The sequence below is a fragment of the Apodemus sylvaticus genome, chromosome 9 (assembly GCF_947179515.1).
Source record: "Apodemus sylvaticus chromosome 9, mApoSyl1.1, whole genome shotgun sequence".
In the NCBI taxonomy this organism is placed as follows: domain Eukaryota; kingdom Metazoa; phylum Chordata; class Mammalia; order Rodentia; family Muridae; genus Apodemus; species Apodemus sylvaticus.
In genome coordinates this window covers 101632320-101654186 of record NC_067480.1, presented here as the reverse complement: position 1 = coordinate 101654186, position 21867 = coordinate 101632320, and the positions used below count along the sequence as shown (strand labels likewise).

The following is a 21867-nucleotide window of genomic DNA, read 5'->3' as shown; positions in this document are numbered from 1 at the left end:
TAGGTATGAGGAATGTGGGCATCCTTGTCTTGCCTCTGATTTTAGTGGGATTACTTCAAGTATTTCTCCATTTAATTTGATATTCACTGTTGGCTTGCAGTAAATTGCTCCTATGATGTTTAGGTATGGGCCTTGAATACCTGATCTCTCCATTACTTTTAACATTAAGAGGTTATATATTTTGTCAAATTCTTTTTCATCACCTAAGGAGATGATCATGTGATTTTTTTCTTTGCATATTTTTAGATAGTTGATTACATTAATGGATTTTCATATATTGAACCAACCTTGCATCTCTGGGATGAAGCCTACTTGATTGTGGTAAATGATGGTTTTGATGTGTTCTTAGATTCTGAGTGCAAGAATTTTATTGAGTATTTTTGCATTGATATTCATAAGAATAATTGGTCTGAAGTTCTTTTTTGATTGGGTCCTTGTGTGGTTTAGGTATCAGAGTATTTGTGGCTTCACAGAATGAATTAGACAGTGTTCCTTCTGTTTCTATTTCATGAAATAGTTTCAGGAATTTTGATATTAGGTCTTCTTTGAAGGTCTGGTAGAATTCTGCACAAAATTCATCAGGGCCTGGGCTATTTTTGGTTGGGAGGTTTTTAATGACTTCTATTTCCTTATTGGATACGGGCCTGTTGAATATTTTCTAATTTTCAAGTTAATAATATTTTTTATGCTCATTGAGAATTTCATATATTCATGCAATTTAAATCATATATACTTTTCATGATTTCTTCTCAAATTCCTATTGCTTTCTCCCAATGCCTCTTTCCCTTTTCGTGTGTTCTTTTAAAATCCATTAAATCTCTTTGCTACATGCATGTGGGTAGATGTAGAATTGCATACTAAAGCTTGACTCACTTCCAAAGCAAGTATCAATGGTCAAAACCTCCACAGATTGTATACATTCTGTTATTTCAATGAAAGTGTTTATTTAAGTGTTTTTTTCTTTCCTATTTAATTTAATTTATTTCTTTTATCTTACTGATCTGACTGGGACATTAAACTTTTCATGAAATAAGTGCTGAGAATGGACAGTGCTTCTGTCCAGGCATTAGAATAAACACTTTGGTTTTTACCTTCCTTAATGCCAACTATAGTTTTATATGTTGAGATTTGTACCTTTTATTCTTCAGGATATATAGCATGAGAAGAATATTGAAATTTATCATGTGTCTTTTCTTTACCTGTTAATATAATCATGTGCTTCCTGGCTTTAGGTCTACTTGTTGTATTGCATTTATTAATTAGTTTATATTGAATCAGTCTTGCATCCCGTAGAAAATTTAGAAATTCCCATAACTGGTGTATGATCTTAATAGGATTTTGATTTCAGATAGCAAATAATTTAATAAGAATTTTTACATCTGTTTATCAAGAAATCTATTCTTGTAGTGCTCTTATCGTATCCAGATAATACTGGCGTTGTAAAAGAAATTTGGTAGTATCTCTAATTTTATATTTTAGGGAATTGTTTGAGATTTGCTTGTATTAACTATTTATTACAAATTTGGTAGAATTTATCACTGAATACATTTGATTGTAGGCTTTTCCTTCTTATAATTAGTTTTAAATTTGTTCCCTTTATGGGGATATTTAAGTTGTTTATTATAAAATGAATACTGAATTACTGATGCAACTACTAGGAAGTAGTAGAAAATTAATTACTGATGAAATTAATGGAAGAGAAGCACTTTAAAAATATCAGAGAAGCCATTTTTGCAAGTGCATGGAGTGCAGATATGTAGCACCCACTCAGTCCATTTTATTGAAAGCTGAGTTAAAAGTAAACACCACAAAAAATCTTAAGAATGTAATGATTAGATTTGAAAAAGATGGGAAATATGATATCTTCTAAATATTTTTTCCAATATTCTTGGCTACAGTCTTGTTTGTTGTGTTAAAGGAGTGTATCTACTTAATGATTATTAATAGTATTCTTATGTAGTCACAGATCAATATCCTGCTCAGCCATCATTAGAGAGGCTTTTATATGCAGTAGACATGAATAAATAGAGAGGCCCAGAGCTAGACAGAGTGTGAGAAACTTTGGAGCACTCACCTATAAAGGGAATGGCTCTGTCAAATATCTCCCCTTAGGAGTCAGGGAACTCTGTAGAAGAGTTGAAAGGTCAGAGCCAATACAGGATGAACAACACTAAGGAAACAAATCTCCTAGACACAAGGGGAATGACACACATATGAACTCACAGAAATGGTGGCAGCACAGGTGTCCATGGGTCTAAGCCAGATGGGTCACACTGCTGAGATGGGAGCTAGATACAGCCCCATCAGCAACCCAGAAGCCATCTTAAATATATAACCACTCGCAAAAGCAAAAAAAAAAAAAAAAAAAAAAAAAAAACAAACAAAAAAAACAAAAACAAAAAAAAAAAAACTTGTTTTCTTCCCTGGGTACATAACACTTAGAAGTTTACTCCAATTCAGATGTGGATAAACAAATTGTGGTGTGGCCTTAAGAAGGGCAGGTTCCAGGGATGAGATGGATCATTAGGTAAAAGTACCTGCCACCAAGCTTGATGGCAATTTGATCCCCATAGTCCACGTAGTAGAAGAAGAGAACCAAATCCTGTACTCTGATCTTTACATGTTCTCCATGGTTAGTTTACAGAAAATCATGCACACTGTATACACACACACACACACACACACACACATACATATAAGCATGCACTGATTCACATGAACACAAATATGCCCATACACATGTACATAAAATAGATTATATTTTATAATCATGCAATAGGAATAGAAGTCTCTTCACCTATTTAAAAATGATATTTTATAAAAAATTAAATTGAATATTCATATGTATGGGTAATTTGCACCTGTCAACCTCAAGCACAAAACAGAGAGTGAAAGATGGATGTTGGGTAAGGTTGTATAATCTCAGTGTCTGCCCCAAGTAATGTTTGTCCTCCAGCAAGGCTATACGATCCAAACCTCCCCACACAGGACTGCCAACTATGAATAAAGTGTTCAAATATACAAACCTGTCAGAGGTATTTCTCATACAATCCATCATAATCAAATATGAATATTTCACAATGTGCCACTTAATTTCATACTTTCTGTCTTTTAACAAATTTAATTCTGATAATTATTTTTTCAGTTTGTTGTTTTGTTTTCAATTTTGAAACCACCAAACAATGATTTCTGTAGAATATCTGCATGCGTAGCATCTCCCAAAATAAACATTGAAATAGAAATGCTGCAAGTGTGAAGTAACATCTTCTTCAACAATAAAGGCAAGTATTTTACTCTTGTTAAACTTCAATGATCTTTAAGTTACCTATACTCTAATTTCTAAATGAAGAAACACCAAGTGCCTTAGATTTACTCCATAAAAGCACAACAGTGTGATGACTGCCTTTATGGATTTTGATTCAAATCATTTTAGTTTTGATGTTGTTGGAGTCCTACAGGATAAAAACAAATCCTTTTGTTTGCATAACTGATTGTTTAGGAAGACTGAACAAATGCAGATGATATACATTGTAATATCTTTTAACTTTCTTGGGGCTCTCTGTGTCAAGTCATATACATTCAACTGTCTAAACCAAAATTAAAGTATAATTCCTACCAAATCTTTTAAAAGTCTCCCCTGGAAAGAGAGAATGGGAGGGTATAACTCTAAGGAGTAGCTAACTGATATACTCATTTCCAGTCAGTTTGAAATTAAATTATATTTCTGATTATTTGATAAATATCTGCTATTTTCACTATGTATTTAGCAATGTGAGAGAATAAAAACTATATGCTTTTTATTTACCACTTTTTCACATCTCAAGGGATAACAGAGTAAAACGTAATACAGAGAACAGAAAGGTGAAGCAAACTTAGGCTTCAGAATTAAGTATTAGATACTTATTAGATATTTATTAGTGTTAGATATTTATGGGTCTTGCCAATGAAAATGGAAAATAGATGTAATCAGACAACATTATATGTGAGAATGAATCTATCAAAAATAAGTTAATAGAAAATGTAAAACATAAAAAATACAAATGTCATTCATTTGTTTATTTAACTTAACTAGGACATAGCTATTCACTAACATGGGTGCCAAAGACAGATTGAGTGGACACTAAATATATGTTGAAAAATAAAAATAATAAGTATAATAACAAGAAAAATAAAGTAAGGTAGACTTTTCTGTATATAAACAATTCCCTCATTATAATCTGCAAGCTATACTTTGGGAGCTTCTCAGTGCCCACCACATATCAAGGTGTCGTAGACACTTCAACCAATAGTTTGGGCCCAAAATTTGATCCATAGTAGTAATTTTGAATATTTATGGTAATTAGTCAATAAATATTGAAAACTTGCTAAGTAAACATGGTACATAGCATGTCATATAAAATGGATATTTTTCATTTAGAACAATCATTAAAGAAAATTTAACAATATTGATAATTTAATATGAGATTTTAAATAAGGTAAATGTAAATGTGGTCATATTTATTTTAAAGTTTATTTGGAGAAAAATGTACCTAAATTGGGTGTGACACAGCACTGTGATAGTGCCTACACATCTATTATACACAAATGGATATGGTACATGCAATGACTGTCACAGACCACATTCGAGTTTAGGACACAAACAAAAGGGCAATCAAGTTGAAAGATGAAGTATAGGCTAGTGCGATAAAATTGGCAAGTTTTTAATAATATACAAGAAATAAAATAGAAAAACTCCAGGCAATGCAAGTTATGTTAGACATAAAAGTTGTTCATTGTGTCTGGAGAGCGATTGAATGAATGATAGGTTGGACTTACAGTCAGCTTTGATAGCAATGTCATGACATAAGGATTATGAGCAAAGTTACAGAGAAGATTCTAGGAAATGTGGGCTAAGCATGATGTGTCACACTTACACATGAGAAATGCCATAGAGGCCATTTGGATAAAATGAATTAATTGGAGTGTGGGGGGATAGAATGGAATGGAAAGACTTTAGGTAGAAGGAAAATAGTTCATTAAAAATGATAAGGCAGCCGGTTTGCTGTATATTGCTTTTCATCCTAAGAGAGGTAACTCATTCAGAAAAGAACACACATGGAATGCAGTCACTGATAAGCGGATTTTAGCCCAGAAGCTCTGAATACCCAAGACACAATTCACATATCAAATCATTCCCAAGAAGAAGAAAGGAAAGGGCCCTGATCCTGGAAAAGCTTGATGCAGCATTGTAGGGGATTCCCAGGACAGAGAAGTGGGAGGGGGTTGATTGGAGAATGGGCAGAGGGAAGAGGGCTTATGGGACTTATGGGGAGGGGGGAACTGGGAAAGGGAAAATCATAAACAAAGAATATAAAAAATAATAAAAAAAGAGAAAAATATAATAAGGTAGAGTAACAGAGAGACGATCAGGAAGATGAAGAAGGACCTGTATTATTAAGGAGTTTTTATCTAGAGAAAATTCCTTGAACTGAAAAGATGTGTCATTTTCTCACAGGATAAATGAAGAATCATGTAATAGAGCATTTAAGTGTGTTAGTGATCTCTAACATGAAGGAGTACATGTATTAAATTCAACTTAGCCCATTAATTTAATGCTGGAGAGAAATGGCTTTGAAAAGGGATACATTTGATGCGTAAATAAATAAACTCATCAATAAAAAGTATCCATACAAAAAGTGGCAGTGATAGGTGGTAGATACTGTGAAAATGCTTATGTAGAAGAAAATTACAAATGAGCATTAAAGATAGACTAGACACAACACCACTTTCTAATAAAGACACGATTCTGAGTAGGTAGAAACACTCAATTTTTAAAATAATGCTGATTTATACAGTCATATGATTTCCCCCAATTCTTACCCTATTTTTATTCATTCACTTTGCTCACAAATATTTTCTACTTTTTGAAATTGCCTAAGGAATCCACGAGTTTGTAGTCCTCTTCATCTCTTCCTGTTTAGGTCTAGGTCTGAAGCTATGTACCAGCAGACTCAGCTGGTTAGCCACTCTTTTAGATCTTTAACATTTACACAGAGAGATTGTAGTATTAGACAGAGGTGAGCAGAGAAATGAATCTGCTTCTCAAGAAAGCAGGGTTTGGGGGATAAAATAGGAAAGTGACATAGGTTGTTTAGGAAATACAGATGGTAAATAAAAAGCAGAAAGTCCACTTCTCAATTACATTATGAATCTGGGGTGGGCCTAGATTATAACATGGCAATACTGCTTGTTATAGTCAACAATAGCATCAGTGTAGCTTAAGGGCTAACTATATGCAGCACAATTTATGTTTATTGTGACATATTGACGGAAACTTATTAGCACATTGTTACTCTTACATAGTTAAGTCTTGGAAAAATATGTAACCTTAAGACTTAGGTAGAAGATGATCTTACAGGCCATGTATAGAAATGTCATCCCATACTTGTGTTGACATTGAATCATCTCGTCATAGATTAATCAAATGACAAATGATGATCTCAGTGCTGATTTGGATATTAGAAGACGCAGGGTTCTTACTGGAATACATAGGTCCCTAGGCTGTTGTCCTTGAAGAGTATATGTGGTCCCTCATCACTCACACATTTCTTTGCTCTACTGTGGAATAGTGTAAGCTTTGTTCCATTGTTCCCTATGCTATTATTTTGGGCCAACACAGGATCAAAACATAATTGATCTAGCCAGCCACAGGCTGAAATCTCTAATCCAAGGAACAATAAATTTTTCCTACCTTTAAGATTTGTTTTTTGTCCTATTGTTGTCTGATTGCTCTAGCTAGAACTTCAAGTATTATATTGAAAAGATATGGAGAGAGGGGGTAGCCTTGTCTAGTCCCTGATTTTAGTGGGTTTGCTTCAAGTTTCTCTCCATTTAGTTTGATGTTGGCTACCAGTTTGCTCTATATTGCTTTTACTATGTTTAGGTATGGGACTTGAATTCCTGGTCTTTCCAAGACTTTTATCATGAAAGGATGCTGAATTTTGTCAAATGCTTTTTCAGCATCTAATTAAATGATCATATGGTTTTTTTCTTTGAGTTTGTTTATGTAGTGGATAGCATTGATGAATTTCCTTATACTGAACTATTCCTGCATCCCTTGCATGAAGCCTATCATGGTGGATGATAATTTTGATGTGTTCTTGGATTCGGTTGGCAAGAATTTTATTAAGTATTTTTTCATCGATATTCATAAGGGAAATTGCTCTGAAGTTCTCTTTCTTTGTTGGATCTTTGTGTGGTTTTGGTATCAGTGTAATTGTGGCTTTGTAGAATAAACTGGGTAGTGTTCCTTCTGTTTCTATTTTGTGGAATAATTTGAAGAGTATTGGTGTTAGGTGTTAGTATTTGAGGGTCTGATAGAATTCTGTATTAAAACCATCTGGTCCTGTGCTTTTTACGCTTTTTCTATGATCCCTTCTATTTCTTTAGGGGTTATGGGATTGTTTAGATGATCTATTTGATCCTAGTTTAATTTTGGTATTTGGTATCTATCCAGGAAATATTCCATTTCCTCCAGATTCTCCAATTGTGATGAGTATAGGCTTTGGTATTAAGATCTGATGATTTTCTTAATTTCCTCAGTTTCTGTTGCTATATCTCCCTTTTCATTTCTTTTTTTTTTTGTTTGTTTGTTTTGTTTTTGTTTTTTTTTGTTTTTATTTTTTATGTTTTATTTATTTATTTATTTATTTATTTTTATTTACATTGCAAATGATTTCCCCTTTTCTGGGTCCCCACTCCTCCCTTTTCATTTCTAATTTTGTTAATTTGGATACTGTGTATGTGCCCTTTGGTTAGTCTAGCTAAGGGTTTATCTATTTTGTTGATTTTCTTGAAGAACCAGCTCCTGGTGTTGTTGATTCTTTGTATGGTTCTCTTTGTTTCTACTTGATTGATTTCAGCCCTGAGTTTGATAATATCCTGTCTTCTGCTCCTCCTGCCTGAATTAGTTTCTTTTTGTTCTAGGGCTTTCAGGTGTGTCATTAAGCTGCTAGTGTATGTTCTCTCTAGTTTCTTTTTGGAGGCACAAAGGGCTATGAGTTTTCCTCTTAGCACTGCTTTCATTGTGTCCCATAGATTTGGGTATGTTGTGACTACAATTTTAATACATACTAAAAAGTCTTTAATTTTTTCTTTATTACTTCTTTGGCCAAGGTATCATTGAGTAGAGTATTGTTCAGACTCCTAGAGTATGTGGGCATGCTGTTGCCTTTGTAATGTTTTGCAGAGGCAATTAGAATGACTTTTGGCCTTCACTCTTGAGCCCAGACCCACAGAGACCCAAACAGTGTAAACATTATTCTATCACCACTGTTAGGGGTCTTTATCAGCTCCACCCCACACTTACCTGGTAATAGCAAGGTAGCTCTGACCCATATCAAAAGGGCTGCTTGCCCCTCTTCCTCTCTCTCATCCCCTCATTCTCTTGCCCTCTTGGGCTCTTCCATTCCCCTCTCCCCCCCCCCCCACGTCTCTACACATATGGTCATGGCAACCTTCTACTTCTCTCCTTCTCTCTGCCTTTCTCTGCCTCTTAACTCTCCCCCTTAACTCCCCTCCCCAACACCAAATCAGAAGCTTTATTTATTTCATAGACTTCTCCCAGACTTCCTCTTACCTCTTAAATCAGTTAGATTTCTTTTATCTAGGTATCTTGGGGGAACACTCTGAAGAGAAGAGATGGCATCCAACTCAGAGATCTGCCTTCCTCTGTCTCCCAAGTGCTTCGCTGAAAGCTTTTGACACCTGATGAAACAGAACACCATCTCTAAACTCCTCCCATAAGATAGGAAAAACAGAAAACAAAGAAACAAAGAAGGAAACAAAAACACAGCCAAAAGAAAATAGACACACATTACAAGATTCTGTGACTGCAACATAGAGGGAATGAGAGAATGTCCTCTAGAGGGGTGTCACAAAGACAGACAGCCACTAATTGTGTTCATTGCTGGGCATCTCACCCATGGCTGCACAGGTGCCATGCAAGTACTGTGCCAGTGAGACCCTCTTGGAACCCTCCTGGAAGGATCTTAAGAAGGAAAATAAAAAGTACGGATATCATACTAAAAGAAGGAAGGCTTTGAGATATGGGGGTGGGGGGGTGGAGGAGGCTTAGTGTACAAGACATTGGGCTCAGCCATCAATTCCATTGGAATGCAACTCATTGGGTCCCATTCTCAGATTCATCTCAGTGTTTTTAATGGTGTAGACAGAGAACATTGGTTTGTTTGTTTGGCTATCCTTTAAGATCTAGTCAGACTCTGTAGCCTAGCACTTGATACTTGGCCAAGGCTGGCCTCAGAATCATAGATTTGCTTAACTCCCTCTACAGAGTAGTGAGACAAAAACCCATGGACCACTATGCCCAGATCAGAGAAGTAGTTTTGAGACAAGTATCTTTCTTCTAAATCTTTGAAATGAAAAACATCATCACTATGGTAGTCAGGGTTCTCTAGAGAACACAACTTACAGAATGAATCTCTACATACATACAGAAAGGGGATTGAGTTGAGTGACTTACAAGTTGTGGTCCAACTAATCCAGTGGTTTGCAATGATGAATGGAAAGTTCAGAATTCCAGAATCCACTCAGTCCACAATGCTGGAGGTCTCTACTGGTCTTCAGTAGAGATGCCGGGATCCCAGTGAAGAAATGGACTTGCTAGCAAGGTGAGAGCTAGCAGGCAAAGAGGCAAAGCTCCTTCTTCCAGGTCTTTATATAGGCTTTGAGAAGAAGGTGTGGCCCAGTTTAGATTAGATTAGAATCCCAATTGATCCTGACTGAATGTTCTCAAGGCAAGATTCAGATGAAAGCTGTGTGTCTGCCTGCCTGGAGATCTGGATCAGAAGTGATCTACTCATGGTCTCCTCATGTCACATTAAGCACCACACCTATCAGCTTTTTGAAATTAGAGCAGACCTCTACTTGACATGCTCTGCCAGGATCGTTTGTTGTTGTTGTTGTTGTTGTTGTTTTGTTGTTGTTATGTTGTTTTTTGTTTTGTTTTGTTTTGTGCTTTCAACACCCATCTCAATTACCTCTTAAAAGAACCGAGTCAAATGAACTGTTTCCCATTACAGTTGCAGTCACAGGCTGGCCAATGGTTAAGCAGATTTGTGCCTGCCCCCATTTCCTGAATGATTTAGTCTCTAAACTTTCAACAGGATTTAACTCCTCTGCCCTTGTATATGAAAACCACAAATTCTAGTTTCCTCCACTCCCAATGAGCAAAGACACTATCTGTTCCTTGCTAGTAAACTACATGGTCTGCAGACATCACTCTGAGACCCTGAGATGGAGAATACTTGCTGACTCCCAGAGAAGATTGAGAAACCTAGCTCTACTGAACCACTGGAATAGTTAGACCATGTAAGTGGATTCGAGGCCAATTTTAATTCCACTCTCTTGGGTGACAACAATATATGCAGGCCATACCTGTGAATGTTTTTAAGAGGCAAATACCATGACCTTTGGCCTTCACTCTTGAGCCCAGACCCAAAGAGGCCCAAACTGTGTAAACATTATTCTATCACCACTGTTCAGGGTCTTTCTCAGCTCCACCCCAAGCTTACCTGGCAATAGCCAGGTAGCTCTGACCCATATCAAAGTGGCTGTTTGCCCCTCTTCTGTCTCTGTCTCTGTCTCTCTCTCTCTCTCTCTCTCTCTCTGTCTCTCATGCTCTCATTCTCTTGCCCTCTTGGGCTCTTCTATGTTCCTTTCCGTTTCCCCCTCTCTCCACATATGGTCATGGCCAGCTTCTACTTCTCTCCTCCTCTCTGCCTCTTAACTCTCGCCCTCAACTCCCCTCCCCATGCCCCAAAGAAACTCTCTTCCATTCTATAGCATCCTGTGTGTGGTCCCTTGGGGTGAAGGGTTGCCTCTGCATGGGTCCACTGAGGCCCGCCCTTCCCCACACAGGCCCCGAGAACATAATGTGATGCCACCTTCTACTTTGATAATTACAACAACCCCCCAAAAAGTCAGTCTCCAAGGTGAATTACTACTTTAGTACCTTAGAATGCCTGTTCTCCCGCCCCATCACACACCTTTCTCTTTTACTATGGCAAAGGTGAAAATGTTACCTTCAACACAACAGCAACAAGTAAAATGTATTCCCCCAAATAACTAGGGCCAAAGAGGTCTGTTTCAGAAATAAAAATCAAACTAACCAACACAGAAAAAAAAAAAAACAAATAACATTAGACTGTAGGTTTTATTTGAAAACAGGCAAGGAAAAGAGGAGAAATCCAAAGGAGCAAAACACAAATCCACACTGGTTTGCACAGTCCAGATGCCAACCCTCCCTCCCTCCCTCCCTGCCCCTAGGCATCACAGATGAGGCTTCTGGGTCCCATTTCTCGCATGGATTTGCTCAGTCAGTGTCCATGCTTTCCATATAAGCATCCAACTGTGCGTCCAACCCCTCTGCAGTAAGCTGCTGCTTCGAGTTGCTGCTGGCCCCTCTAGATCGTCCCTGGTAGCCTCCACTTGTCCCTCTCCTGGTGACTCCGGCATGCGAACCTCCCGAGCCAGGGTTTCTTGTCATGCCTCCTCTGTTGATGCTTTGTGCAGGTCTTGGTTGCATAAGGATCTGGGATGTGACGAGCTGGATCTTCATGCGGCGGCCATCCAAAGGCACACCATTGTACTCTTGCATAGCCTTCAGGGCATCTGCTTCCCGTTCAAAGTGCACCTCTGCTGTCCCCAAACTTTGTCCAGAGCGATCATAGTGCACGGTGGCTTTCTTCAAGGTTCCGGATGAAGCAAAGACTTCCTGTATATCAGCATCGGACACTGCAAAGTCCAGGTTGGACACAAGCAGCTTCCCACCGCTGTCCACGCTGGCTCCACCCACGAAGGCCCTGTGGACTAGGTCCTGCTGCCACTTGTCCCGACGTTGCTTCTGGTGGCTGTATGGTGCCACCCAGTTCCTGCCGCGCAGGGCCATGGCAGGCTGCTTCCTCCTAGGCTCACCACCGCCGCCTGCTTTGAAGCCACGGAAGTTCTGGTAGCCGGCCCCTCTGCGACCCCGGCCCCACCAGGGACCTCCTTGCTGCCTCCGGTTCAGCTTGATGATGTCATCCAAAGACATGTCCACTTTGTTGGCCATCGCCAGTGTGGATTCGGGCATCAGATCGAGCCCACCTGTTTTGAAAACAAAGGTTTAACCTTATGTTCAAAGTCTCTCCCTGGTGCTTTTAGCATAGTAAATCACTGAGCAACAGGGAAGAGGTCCTGAGAACTTGATGAGGAAAAACAAGAATTTTCAACAGGAACACTCTTTATCGACAAAGGTTTCAATTGAAACCATTACAGGTGGCTGTATCTCCTCCTGATTGTTTGGTAAGTGATAGAAGTGCTTAATTACATTTCTGGCCTACTCAGAGTGCTTCCTATACAACTCTTAACACCACACTTTCCAAACAACATTGGAAACATCTGAACAGGCAAACCCAATGAGCTGAGGCCAGTCTCTGGGAACCAGTACCTATCGAGGAGACAATTCACCCATCCAAGTCTTCTGAGCTCTACCTGACTCCTGTACCAACACACCACCAAACAAACCAGAAAGGAATTTGAGGAATTTGAACAGAAAATAAAATATAACCGCATTGTCCAGGTTTGCATAGGGGAACACTGTCACAAACAAAATAGAGTAAACTAAAGGGGAAAAAAAAAAGGTTCAGTGTGGTGGCCAATGCTTTGGATCCCAGCCCTCAAGAGGCAGAGACAGGAGGACCTTTTCAAGTTAGATGACATCCTGCTACTACACCTAGACAGCTCTAGACTGTCCAGGGCAGCCTAGTACGACTGAAACTAGAGAAAAAACAACAACAACAACAACAACAACAACACTATCTGTATATTTTATCTACAGAAGATAAAAACATGGAAACAATCATAAGTAGAATGATAAGTATAAACCTCCAAAATACACAATTTCAAAATGACAACGTTACTTAAAAGCGAGTACAATATAGAGTTGAATGTTAAGTTTAAGTCTTGGGATTTTTTTTTTGTTCACACCACAAATCATCATCCCCTATAAAGAGACAGGATAACAATGAAAGCAATGTTTGGGAGCTGTAACCTAGATGCCTAAAGAAAATACTGTGGCTAATTCTCTGTGAAACCCACTAATCTGACTGAAAGCTTCATTTTTTCATAGCCTTCTCCCAGAGTCCCTCTTACCTCTTAAATCAGTTGGCTTTCTTTTATGTAGGTATCGTGGGGGAACACGCTGTAGAGCAGAGGTGGCGTCCAACTCAGAGATCTGCCTGCCTCTGTCTCCCAAGTGCTTCGGTGAAAGCTTTTGACACCTAAAGAAACAGAACACCATCTCTAAACTCCTCCCATTAGATAGGAAAAAACAGAAAACAAAGAAACAAAGAAAGAAACAACAGCAGAGCCAAAAAATAAAAAAAAATAAAAAAATGGACACACATCCCAAGATTCTGTGACTGCAACATAGGGGGAATCAGAGACTGTCCTCTAGAGGGGTGTCACAAAGACAGACAGCTACTACTTGTGTTTATTGCTGGGCATCTCACCCATGGCTGCACACATGGGTACTGCACGCAAGTACTCGGCCATGGAGACCCTCTTGGAACCCTCCTGGAAGGATCTTAAGAAGGAGAATAAAATGTATGGAGTGTATACTAAAAGAAGGAAGGCTTGGAGATACGGGGGGCTTAGTGTTCTAGACACTGGGCTCTGCCATCGATTCCATTGGAATGCAACTCACTGGGTCCCATTCTCAGATTCATCTCAGTGTCTTTAATGGTGCAGAGAGAGAACATTGGTTTGTTTGTTTGGGTTCCCTTTAAGACCTAGTCAGACTCTGTAGCCTAGTAGTTGATCTATGGCCCAGGCTGGCCTCAGAATCCTAGATTTGCTTAACTCCCTCTACAGAGTAGTGAGACATCAACCCATGGGCCACTATGCCCAGCTCAGAGAAATAGTTTTGAGACAAGTATCTTTCTTCTAAATCTTTGAAATGAAAAGCATCATCACTATGGTAGTCAGGGTTCTCTCTAGAGAAGCACAACTTACAGAATGAATCTCTACATACATACAGAAAGGGGATTGAGTTGAATGACTTACAAGGTGTGGTCCCACTAATCCAGTGGTTTGCTATGATGATGGAAAGTTCAGAGTTCCAGAATCCACTCAGTCCACAAGGCTGGAGGTCTCAACTGGTCTTCAGTAGAGATGCTGGGATCCCGGTGAAGGAATGGACTTGCTAGCAAGGTGAGAGCAAGCAGGCAAAGAGGAAAAGCTCCTTCTTCCCTGTCTTTATATAGGCTTTGAGAAGGAGGTGTGGCCCAGTTTGGATTAGATTAGAATCTCTCCTGATTGGATGTCCTCAAGGCAAGATTGGGATTAAAGGTGTGTGTCTGCCTGCCTGGAGATGTGGATCAGAAGTGATCTAATTGCCCAGCAGTGGTGGCACACACCTTTAATCCCATTTAATGCTGGGATTAAACAAAACAAAGAACAAAACAGAAAACAAACACAAACCAAAACCAAATAAACAACAAAGACAAACAAACAAGGAAACCAAAAAGTGACCTAATCATGATCACCTCACGGCACATTCAGCACCACACCTATCAGCTTTTTGAAATTAGACCAGACCTCTTCTTGAGATGCTTTGCTAGCATGGTTGTTGTGGTTGTCATTGTTGTTGTTGTTGTTCTGTTTTTTTTTTGTTTTGTTTTGCTTTCTGCTTTCAACACCCATCGCAATGACCTCTTAAAAGACCCGAGTCAAATGAACTGTTTGCCATTCGAGTTGCAGTCACAGGCTGGCCAATGGTTAAGCAGATTTGTGCCTGCCACCATTTCCTGAATGGTTTAGTCTGTAAACATTCAAGGGGATTGAACTGGTCTGCCCTTGTATATGAAAACCCCAAATTCTAGTTTACTCCCAATGAGCAATGACACTATCTATTCCTTGCTAGTAAACTACATGGTCCCCAGATATCACTCTAAGACCCTGAGATGTAGAATATTTGCTGACTCCCAGGCAAGATTGAGAAACCTAGCTCTATTGAAGCCCTGGAATATAATATACCATGGAAGTGGCTTTGAGGCCAGCTTTAATTCCACTCTCTTGGGTGACAACAATATTTGTAGGCCATACTTGTGAATGTTTTTAAGAGGCAAATACCATGAGCTTTGGCCTTCACTCTTGAGCCCAGACCCACAGAGACCCAAACTGTGTAAAGATTATTCTATCACGACTGTTTGTGGCCTTTCTCAGCTCCACCCCACGCTTACCTGGCCATGGCCAGGTAGCTCTGACCCATATCAAAGGGGCTGCTTGCCCCTCTTCTCCCTCTCTCTCTCATCCTCTCATTCTCTTGCCCTCTTTGGCTCTTCCATTTTCCTTTCCGGTCCCCACTCCCTCCACATACGGTCCTGGCCAGCTTCTACTTCTCTCCTCCTCTCTGCCTCTTAACTCTCCCCATCAACTCCCTTCCCCATGCCCCAAAGAAACTCTCTTCCATGCTATACCATCCTGTGGGTGGTCCCTCTGGGTGTAGGGTTGCCTCTGCATGGGTCCACTGAGGCACGCTCTTCCCCCCACAGGCCCAGAGAACGCAATCTTATTCCACCTTCTACTTTGATGATTACAACAACCACCAAAGAAATCAGTCTCCAAGGTGAAGGTGAATTACTACTTTAGTACCCTAGAATGCCTGTTCCCCCACCCCAGCACACCTTTGCCTTTTAGTATGGCAAAGGTGAAAATGCTACCTTCAACACAACAGCAACAAGTAAAATGTATCCCCAAGATAAGTCAGGGCCAAAGAGGTCTGTTTCAGAGTTAAAAATCAAACTAAAACACACAAAAAGGCAAAAAGAAATTACATTAGATTGTAGATTTTATTTGAAAACAGGCAAGGAAAAGAGGAGAAATCCAAAGAAGCAAAACCCAAATCCCCCATGGTCTGCACAGTCCAGTTGCCAACCCTCCCTCCCTCCCTCCCCCTAGGCATCACAGATGAGGCTTCTGGGTCCCATTTCTCGCATGGATTTGCTCAGTCAGTGTCCATGCTTTCCATATAAGCATCCAACTGTGCGTCCAACCCCTCTGCAGTAAGCTGCTGCTTCGAGTTGCTGCTGGCCCCTCTAGCTCGTCCCTGGTAGCCTCCACTTGTCCCTCTCCTGGTGACTCCGGCACGCGAACCTCCCGAGCCAGGGTTTCTTGTCATGCCTCCTCTGTTGATGCTTTGTGCAGGTCTTGGTTGCATAAGGATCTGGGATGTGACGAGCTGGATCTTCATGCGGCGGCCATCCAAAGGCACACCATTGTACTCTTGCATAGCCTTCAGGGCATCTGCTTCCCGTTCAAAGTGCACCTCTGCTGTCCCCAAACTTTGTCCAGAGCGATCATAGTGCACGGTGGCTTTCTTCAAGGTTCCTGATGAAGCAAAGACTTCCTGTATATCAGCATCGGACACTGCAAAGTCCAGGTTGGACACAAGCAGCTTCCCACCGCTGTCCACGCTGGCTCCACCCACGAAGGCCCTGTGGACTAGGTCCTGCTGCCACTTGTCCCGACGTTGCTTCTGGTGGCTGTATGGTGCCACCCGGTTCCTGCCGCGCAGGGCCATGGCAGGCTGCTTCCTCCTAGGCTCACCACCGCCGCCTGCTTTGAAGCCACGGAAGTTCTGGTAGCCGGCCCCTCTGCGACCCCGGCCCCACCAGGGACCTCCTTGCTGCCTCCGGTTCAGCTTGATGATGTCATCCAAAGACATGTCCACTTTGTCGGCCATCGCCAGTGTGGATTCGGGCATCAGATCGAGCCCACCTGTTTTGAAAACAAAGGTTTAACCTTATGTTCAAAGTCTCTCCCTGGTGCTTTTAGCATAGTAAATCACTGAGCAACAGGGAAGAGGTCCTGAGAACTTGATGAGGAAAAACAAGAATTTTCAACAGGAACACTCTTTATCGACAAAGGTTTCAATTGAAACCATTACAGGTGGCTGTATCTCCTCCTGATTGTTTGGTAAGTGATAGAAGTGCTTAATTACATTTCTGGCCTACTCAGAGTGCTTCCTATACAACTCTTAACACCACACTTTCCAAACAACATTGGAAACATCTGAACAGGCAAACCCAATGAGCTGAGGCCAGTCTCTGGGAACCAGTACCTATCGAGGAGACAATTCACCCATCCAAGTCTTCTGAGCTCTACCTGACTCCTGTACCAACACACCACCAAACAAACCAGAAAGGAATTTGAGGAATTTGAACAGAAAATAAAATATAACCGCATTGTCCAGGTTTGCATAGGGGAACACTGTCACAAACAAAATAGAGTAAACTAAAGGGGAAAAAAAAAAGGTTCAGTGTGGTGGCCAATGCTTTGGATCCCAGCCCTCAAGAGGCAGAGACAGGAGGACCTTTTCAAGTTAGATGACATCCTGCTACTACACCTAGACAGCTCTAGACTGTCCAGGGCAGCCTAGTACGACTGAAACTAGAGAAAAAACAACAACAACAACAACAACAACAACACTATCTGTATATTTTATCTACAGAAGATAAAAACATGGAAACAATCATAAGTAGAATGATAAGTATAAACCTCCAAAATACACAATTTCAAAATGACAACGTTACTTAAAAGCGAGTACAATATAGAGTTGAATGTTAAGTTTAAGTCTTGGGATTTTTTTTTTGTTCACACCACAAATCATCATCCCCTATAAAGAGACAGGATAACAATGAAAGCAATGTTTGGGAGCTGTAACCTAGATGCCTAAAGAAAATACTGTGGCTAATTCTCTGTGAAACCCACTAATCTGACTGAAAGCTTCATTTTTTCATAGCCTTCTCCCAGAGTCCCTCTTACCTCTTAAATCAGTTGGCTTTCTTTTATGTAGGTATCGTGGGGGAACACGCTGTAGAGCAGAGGTGGCGTCCAACTCAGAGATCTGCCTGCCTCTGTCTCCCAAGTGCTTCGGTGAAAGCTTTTGACACCTAAAGAAACAGAACACCATCTCTAAACTCCTCCCATTAGATAGGAAAAAACAGAAAACAAAGAAACAAAGAAAGAAACAACAGCAGAGCCAAAAAATAAAAAAAATAAAAAAATGGACACACATCCCAAGATTCTGTGACTGCAACATAGGGGGAATCAGAGACTGTCCTCTAGAGGGGTGTCACAAAGACAGACAGCTACTACTTGTGTTTATTGCTGGGCATCTCACCCATGGCTGCACACATGGGTACTGCACGCAAGTACTCGGCCATGGAGACCCTCTTGGAACCCTCCTGGAAGGATCTTAAGAAGGAGAATAAAATGTATGGAGTGTATACTAAAAGAAGGAAGGCTTGGAGATACGGGGGGCTTAGTGTTCTAGACACTGGGCTCTGCCATCGATTCCATTGGAATGCAACTCACTGGGTCCCATTCTCAGATTCATCTCAGTGTCTTTAATGGTGCAGAGAGAGAACATTGGTTTGTTTGTTTGGGTTCCCTTTAAGACCTAGTCAGACTCTGTAGCCTAGTAGTTGATCTATGGCCCAGGCTGGCCTCAGAATCCTAGATTTGCTTAACTCCCTCTACAGAGTAGTGAGACATCAACCCATGGGCCACTATGCCCAGCTCAGAGAAATAGTTTTGAGACAAGTATCTTTCTTCTAAATCTTTGAAATGAAAAGCATCATCACTATGGTAGTCAGGGTTCTCTCTAGAGAAGCACAACTTACAGAATGAATCTCTACATACATACAGAAAGGGGATTGAGTTGAATGACTTACAAGGTGTGGTCCCACTAATCCAGTGGTTTGCTATGATGATGGAAAGTTCAGAGTTCCAGAATCCACTCAGTCCACAAGGCTGGAGGTCTCAACTGGTCTTCAGTAGAGATGCTGGGATCCCGGTGAAGGAATGGACTTGCTAGCAAGGTGAGAGCAAGCAGGCAAAGAGGAAAAGCTCCTTCTTCCCTGTCTTTATATAGGCTTTGAGAAGGAGGTGTGGCCCAGTTTGGATTAGATTAGAATCTCTCCTGATTGGATGTCCTCAAGGCAAGATTGGGATTAAAGGTGTGTGTCTGCCTGCCTGGAGATGTGGATCAGAAGTGATCTAATTGCCCAGCAGTGGTGGCACACACCTTTAATCCCATTTAATGCTGGGATTAAACAAAACAAAGAACAAAACAGAAAACAAACACAAACCAAAACCAAATAAACAACAAAGACAAACAAACAAGGAAACCAAAAAGTGACCTAATCATGATCACCTCACGGCACATTCAGCACCACACCTATCAGCTTTTTGAAATTAGACCAGACCTCTTCTTGAGATGCTTTGCTAGCATGGTTGTTGTGGTTGTCATTGTTGTTGTTGTTGTTCTGTTTTTTTTTTGTTTTGTTTTGCTTTCTGCTTTCAACACCCATCGCAATGACCTCTTAAAAGACCCGAGTCAAATGAACTGTTTGCCATTCGAGTTGCAGTCACAGGCTGGCCAATGGTTAAGCAGATTTGTGCCTGCCACCATTTCCTGAATGGTTTAGTCTGTAAACATTCAAGGGGATTGAACTGGTCTGCCCTTGTATATGAAAACCCCAAATTCTAGTTTACTCCCAATGAGCAATGACACTATCTATTCCTTGCTAGTAAACTACATGGTCCCCAGATATCACTCTAAGACCCTGAGATGTAGAATATTTGCTGACTCCCAGGCAAGATTGAGAAACCTAGCTCTATTGAAGCCCTGGAATATAATATACCATGGAAGTGGCTTTGAGGCCAGCTTTAATTCCACTCTCTTGGGTGACAACAATATTTGTAGGCCATACTTGTGAATGTTTTTAAGAGGCAAATACCATGAGCTTTGGCCTTCACTCTTGAGCCCAGACCCACAGAGACCCAAACTGTGTAAAGATTATTCTATCACGACTGTTTGTGGCCTTTCTCAGCTCCACCCCACGCTTACCTGGCCATGGCCAGGTAGCTCTGACCCATATCAAAGGGGCTGCTTGCCCCTCTTCTCCCTCTCTCTCTCATCCTCTCATTCTCTTGCCCTCTTTGGCTCTTCCATTTTCCTTTCCGGTCCCCACTCCCTCCACATACGGTCCTGGCCAGCTTCTACTTCTCTCCTCCTCTCTGCCTCTTAACTCTCCCCATCAACTCCCTTCCCCATGCCCCAAAGAAACTCTCTTCCATGCTATACCATCCTGTGGGTGGTCCCTCTGGGTGTAGGGTTGCCTCTGCATGGGTCCACTGAGGCACGCTCTTCCCCCCACAGGCCCAGAGAATGCAATCTTATTCCACCTTCTACTTTGATGATTACAACAACCACCAAAGAAATCAGTCTCCAAGGTGAAGGTGAATTACTACTTTAGTACCCTAGAATGCCTGTTCCCCCACCCCAGCACACCTTTGCCTTTTAGTATGGCAAAGGTGAAAATGCTACCTTCAACACAACAGCAACAAGTAAAATGTATCCCCAAGATAAGTCAGGGCCAAAGAGGTCTGTTTCAGAGTTAAAAATCAAACTAAAACACACAAAAAGGCAAAAAGAAATTACATTAGATTGTAGATTTTATTTGAAAACAGGCAAGGAAAAGAGGAGAAATCCAAAGAAGCAAAACCCAAATCCCCCATGGTCTGCACAGTCCAGTTGCCAACCCTCCCTCCCTCCCTCCCCCTAGGCATCACAGATGAGGGTTCTGGGTCCCATTTCTCGCATGGATTTGCTCAGTCAGTGTCCATGCTTTCCATATAAGCATCCAACTGTGCGTCCAACCCCTCTGCAGTAAGCTGCTGCTTCGAGTTGCTGCTGGCCCCTCTAGCTCGTCCCTGGTAGCCTCCACTTGTCCCTCTCCTGGTGACTCCGGCACGCGAACCTCCCGAGCCAGGGTTTCTTGTCATGCCTCCTCTGTTGATGCTTTGTGCAGGTCTTGGTTGCATAAGGATCTGGGATGTGACGAGCTGGATCTTCATGCGGCGGCCATCCAAAGGCACACCATTGTACTCTTGCATAGCCTTCAGGGCATCTGCTTCCCGTTCAAAGTGCACCTCTGCTGTCCCCAAACTTTGTCCAGAGCGATCATAGTGCACGGTGGCTTTCTTCAAGGTTCCGGATGAAGCAAAGACTTCCTGTATATCAGCATCGGACACTGCAAAGTCCAGGTTGGACACAAGCAGCTTCCCACCGCTGTCCACGCTGGCTCCACCCACGAAGGCCCTGTGGACTAGGTCCTGTTGCCACTTGTCCCGACGTTGCTTCTGGTGGCTGTATGGTGCCACCCGGTTCCTGCCGCGCAGGGCCATGGCAGGCTGCTTCCTCCTAGGCTCACCACCGCCGCCTGCTTTGAAGCCACGGAAGTTCTGGTAGCCGGCCCCTCTGCGACCCCGGCCCCACCAGGGACCTCCTTGCTGCCTCCGGTTCAGCTTGATGATGTCATCCAAAGACATGTCCACTTTGTCGGCCATCGCCAGTGTGGATTCGGGCATCAGATCGAGCCCACCTGTTTTGAAAACAAAGGTTTAACCTTATGTTCAAAGTCTCTCCCTGGTGCTTTTAGCATAGTAAATCACTGAGCAACAGGGAAGAGGTCCTGAGAACTTGATGAGGAAAAACAAGAATTTTCAACAGGAACACTCTTTATCGACAAAGGTTTCAATTGAAACCATTACAGGTGGCTGTATCTCCTCCTGATTGTTTGGTAAGTGATAGAAGTGCTTAATTACATTTCTGGCCTACTCAGAGTGCTTCCTATACAACTCTTAACACCACACTTTCCAAACAACATTGGAAACATCTGAACAGGCAAACCCAATGAGCTGAGGCCAGTCTCTGGGAACCAGTACCTATCGAGGAGACAATTCACCCATCCAAGTCTT

The 21867-nt window shown here is 41.4% G+C and overlaps 2 protein-coding genes across 2 annotated transcripts in view; both read right to left on the bottom strand.

The window, feature by feature from the left end:
• Positions 1–16804, bottom strand: part of LOC127692011 (THO complex subunit 4-like) — a 189088-nt gene extending 172284 nt beyond the window's left edge. The window contains exon 1 of the mRNA XM_052191893.1: positions 16076–16804. Within this exon, the coding sequence (XP_052047853.1) occupies positions 16076–16804 (729 nt within the window). The remainder of the gene's footprint in view (positions 1–16075) is intronic.
• A 3944-nt stretch (positions 16805–20748) lies between these two features.
• LOC127692706 (THO complex subunit 4-like) lies at positions 20749–21477 on the bottom strand (the record flags this gene model as incomplete). The annotated part of the gene is made up of 1 exon (XM_052193318.1): positions 20749–21477. A coding segment is annotated over exon 1 (729 nt), but the record flags the coding sequence as incomplete, so codon positions are not given.
• Positions 21478–21867: the final 390 nt, after the last annotated feature.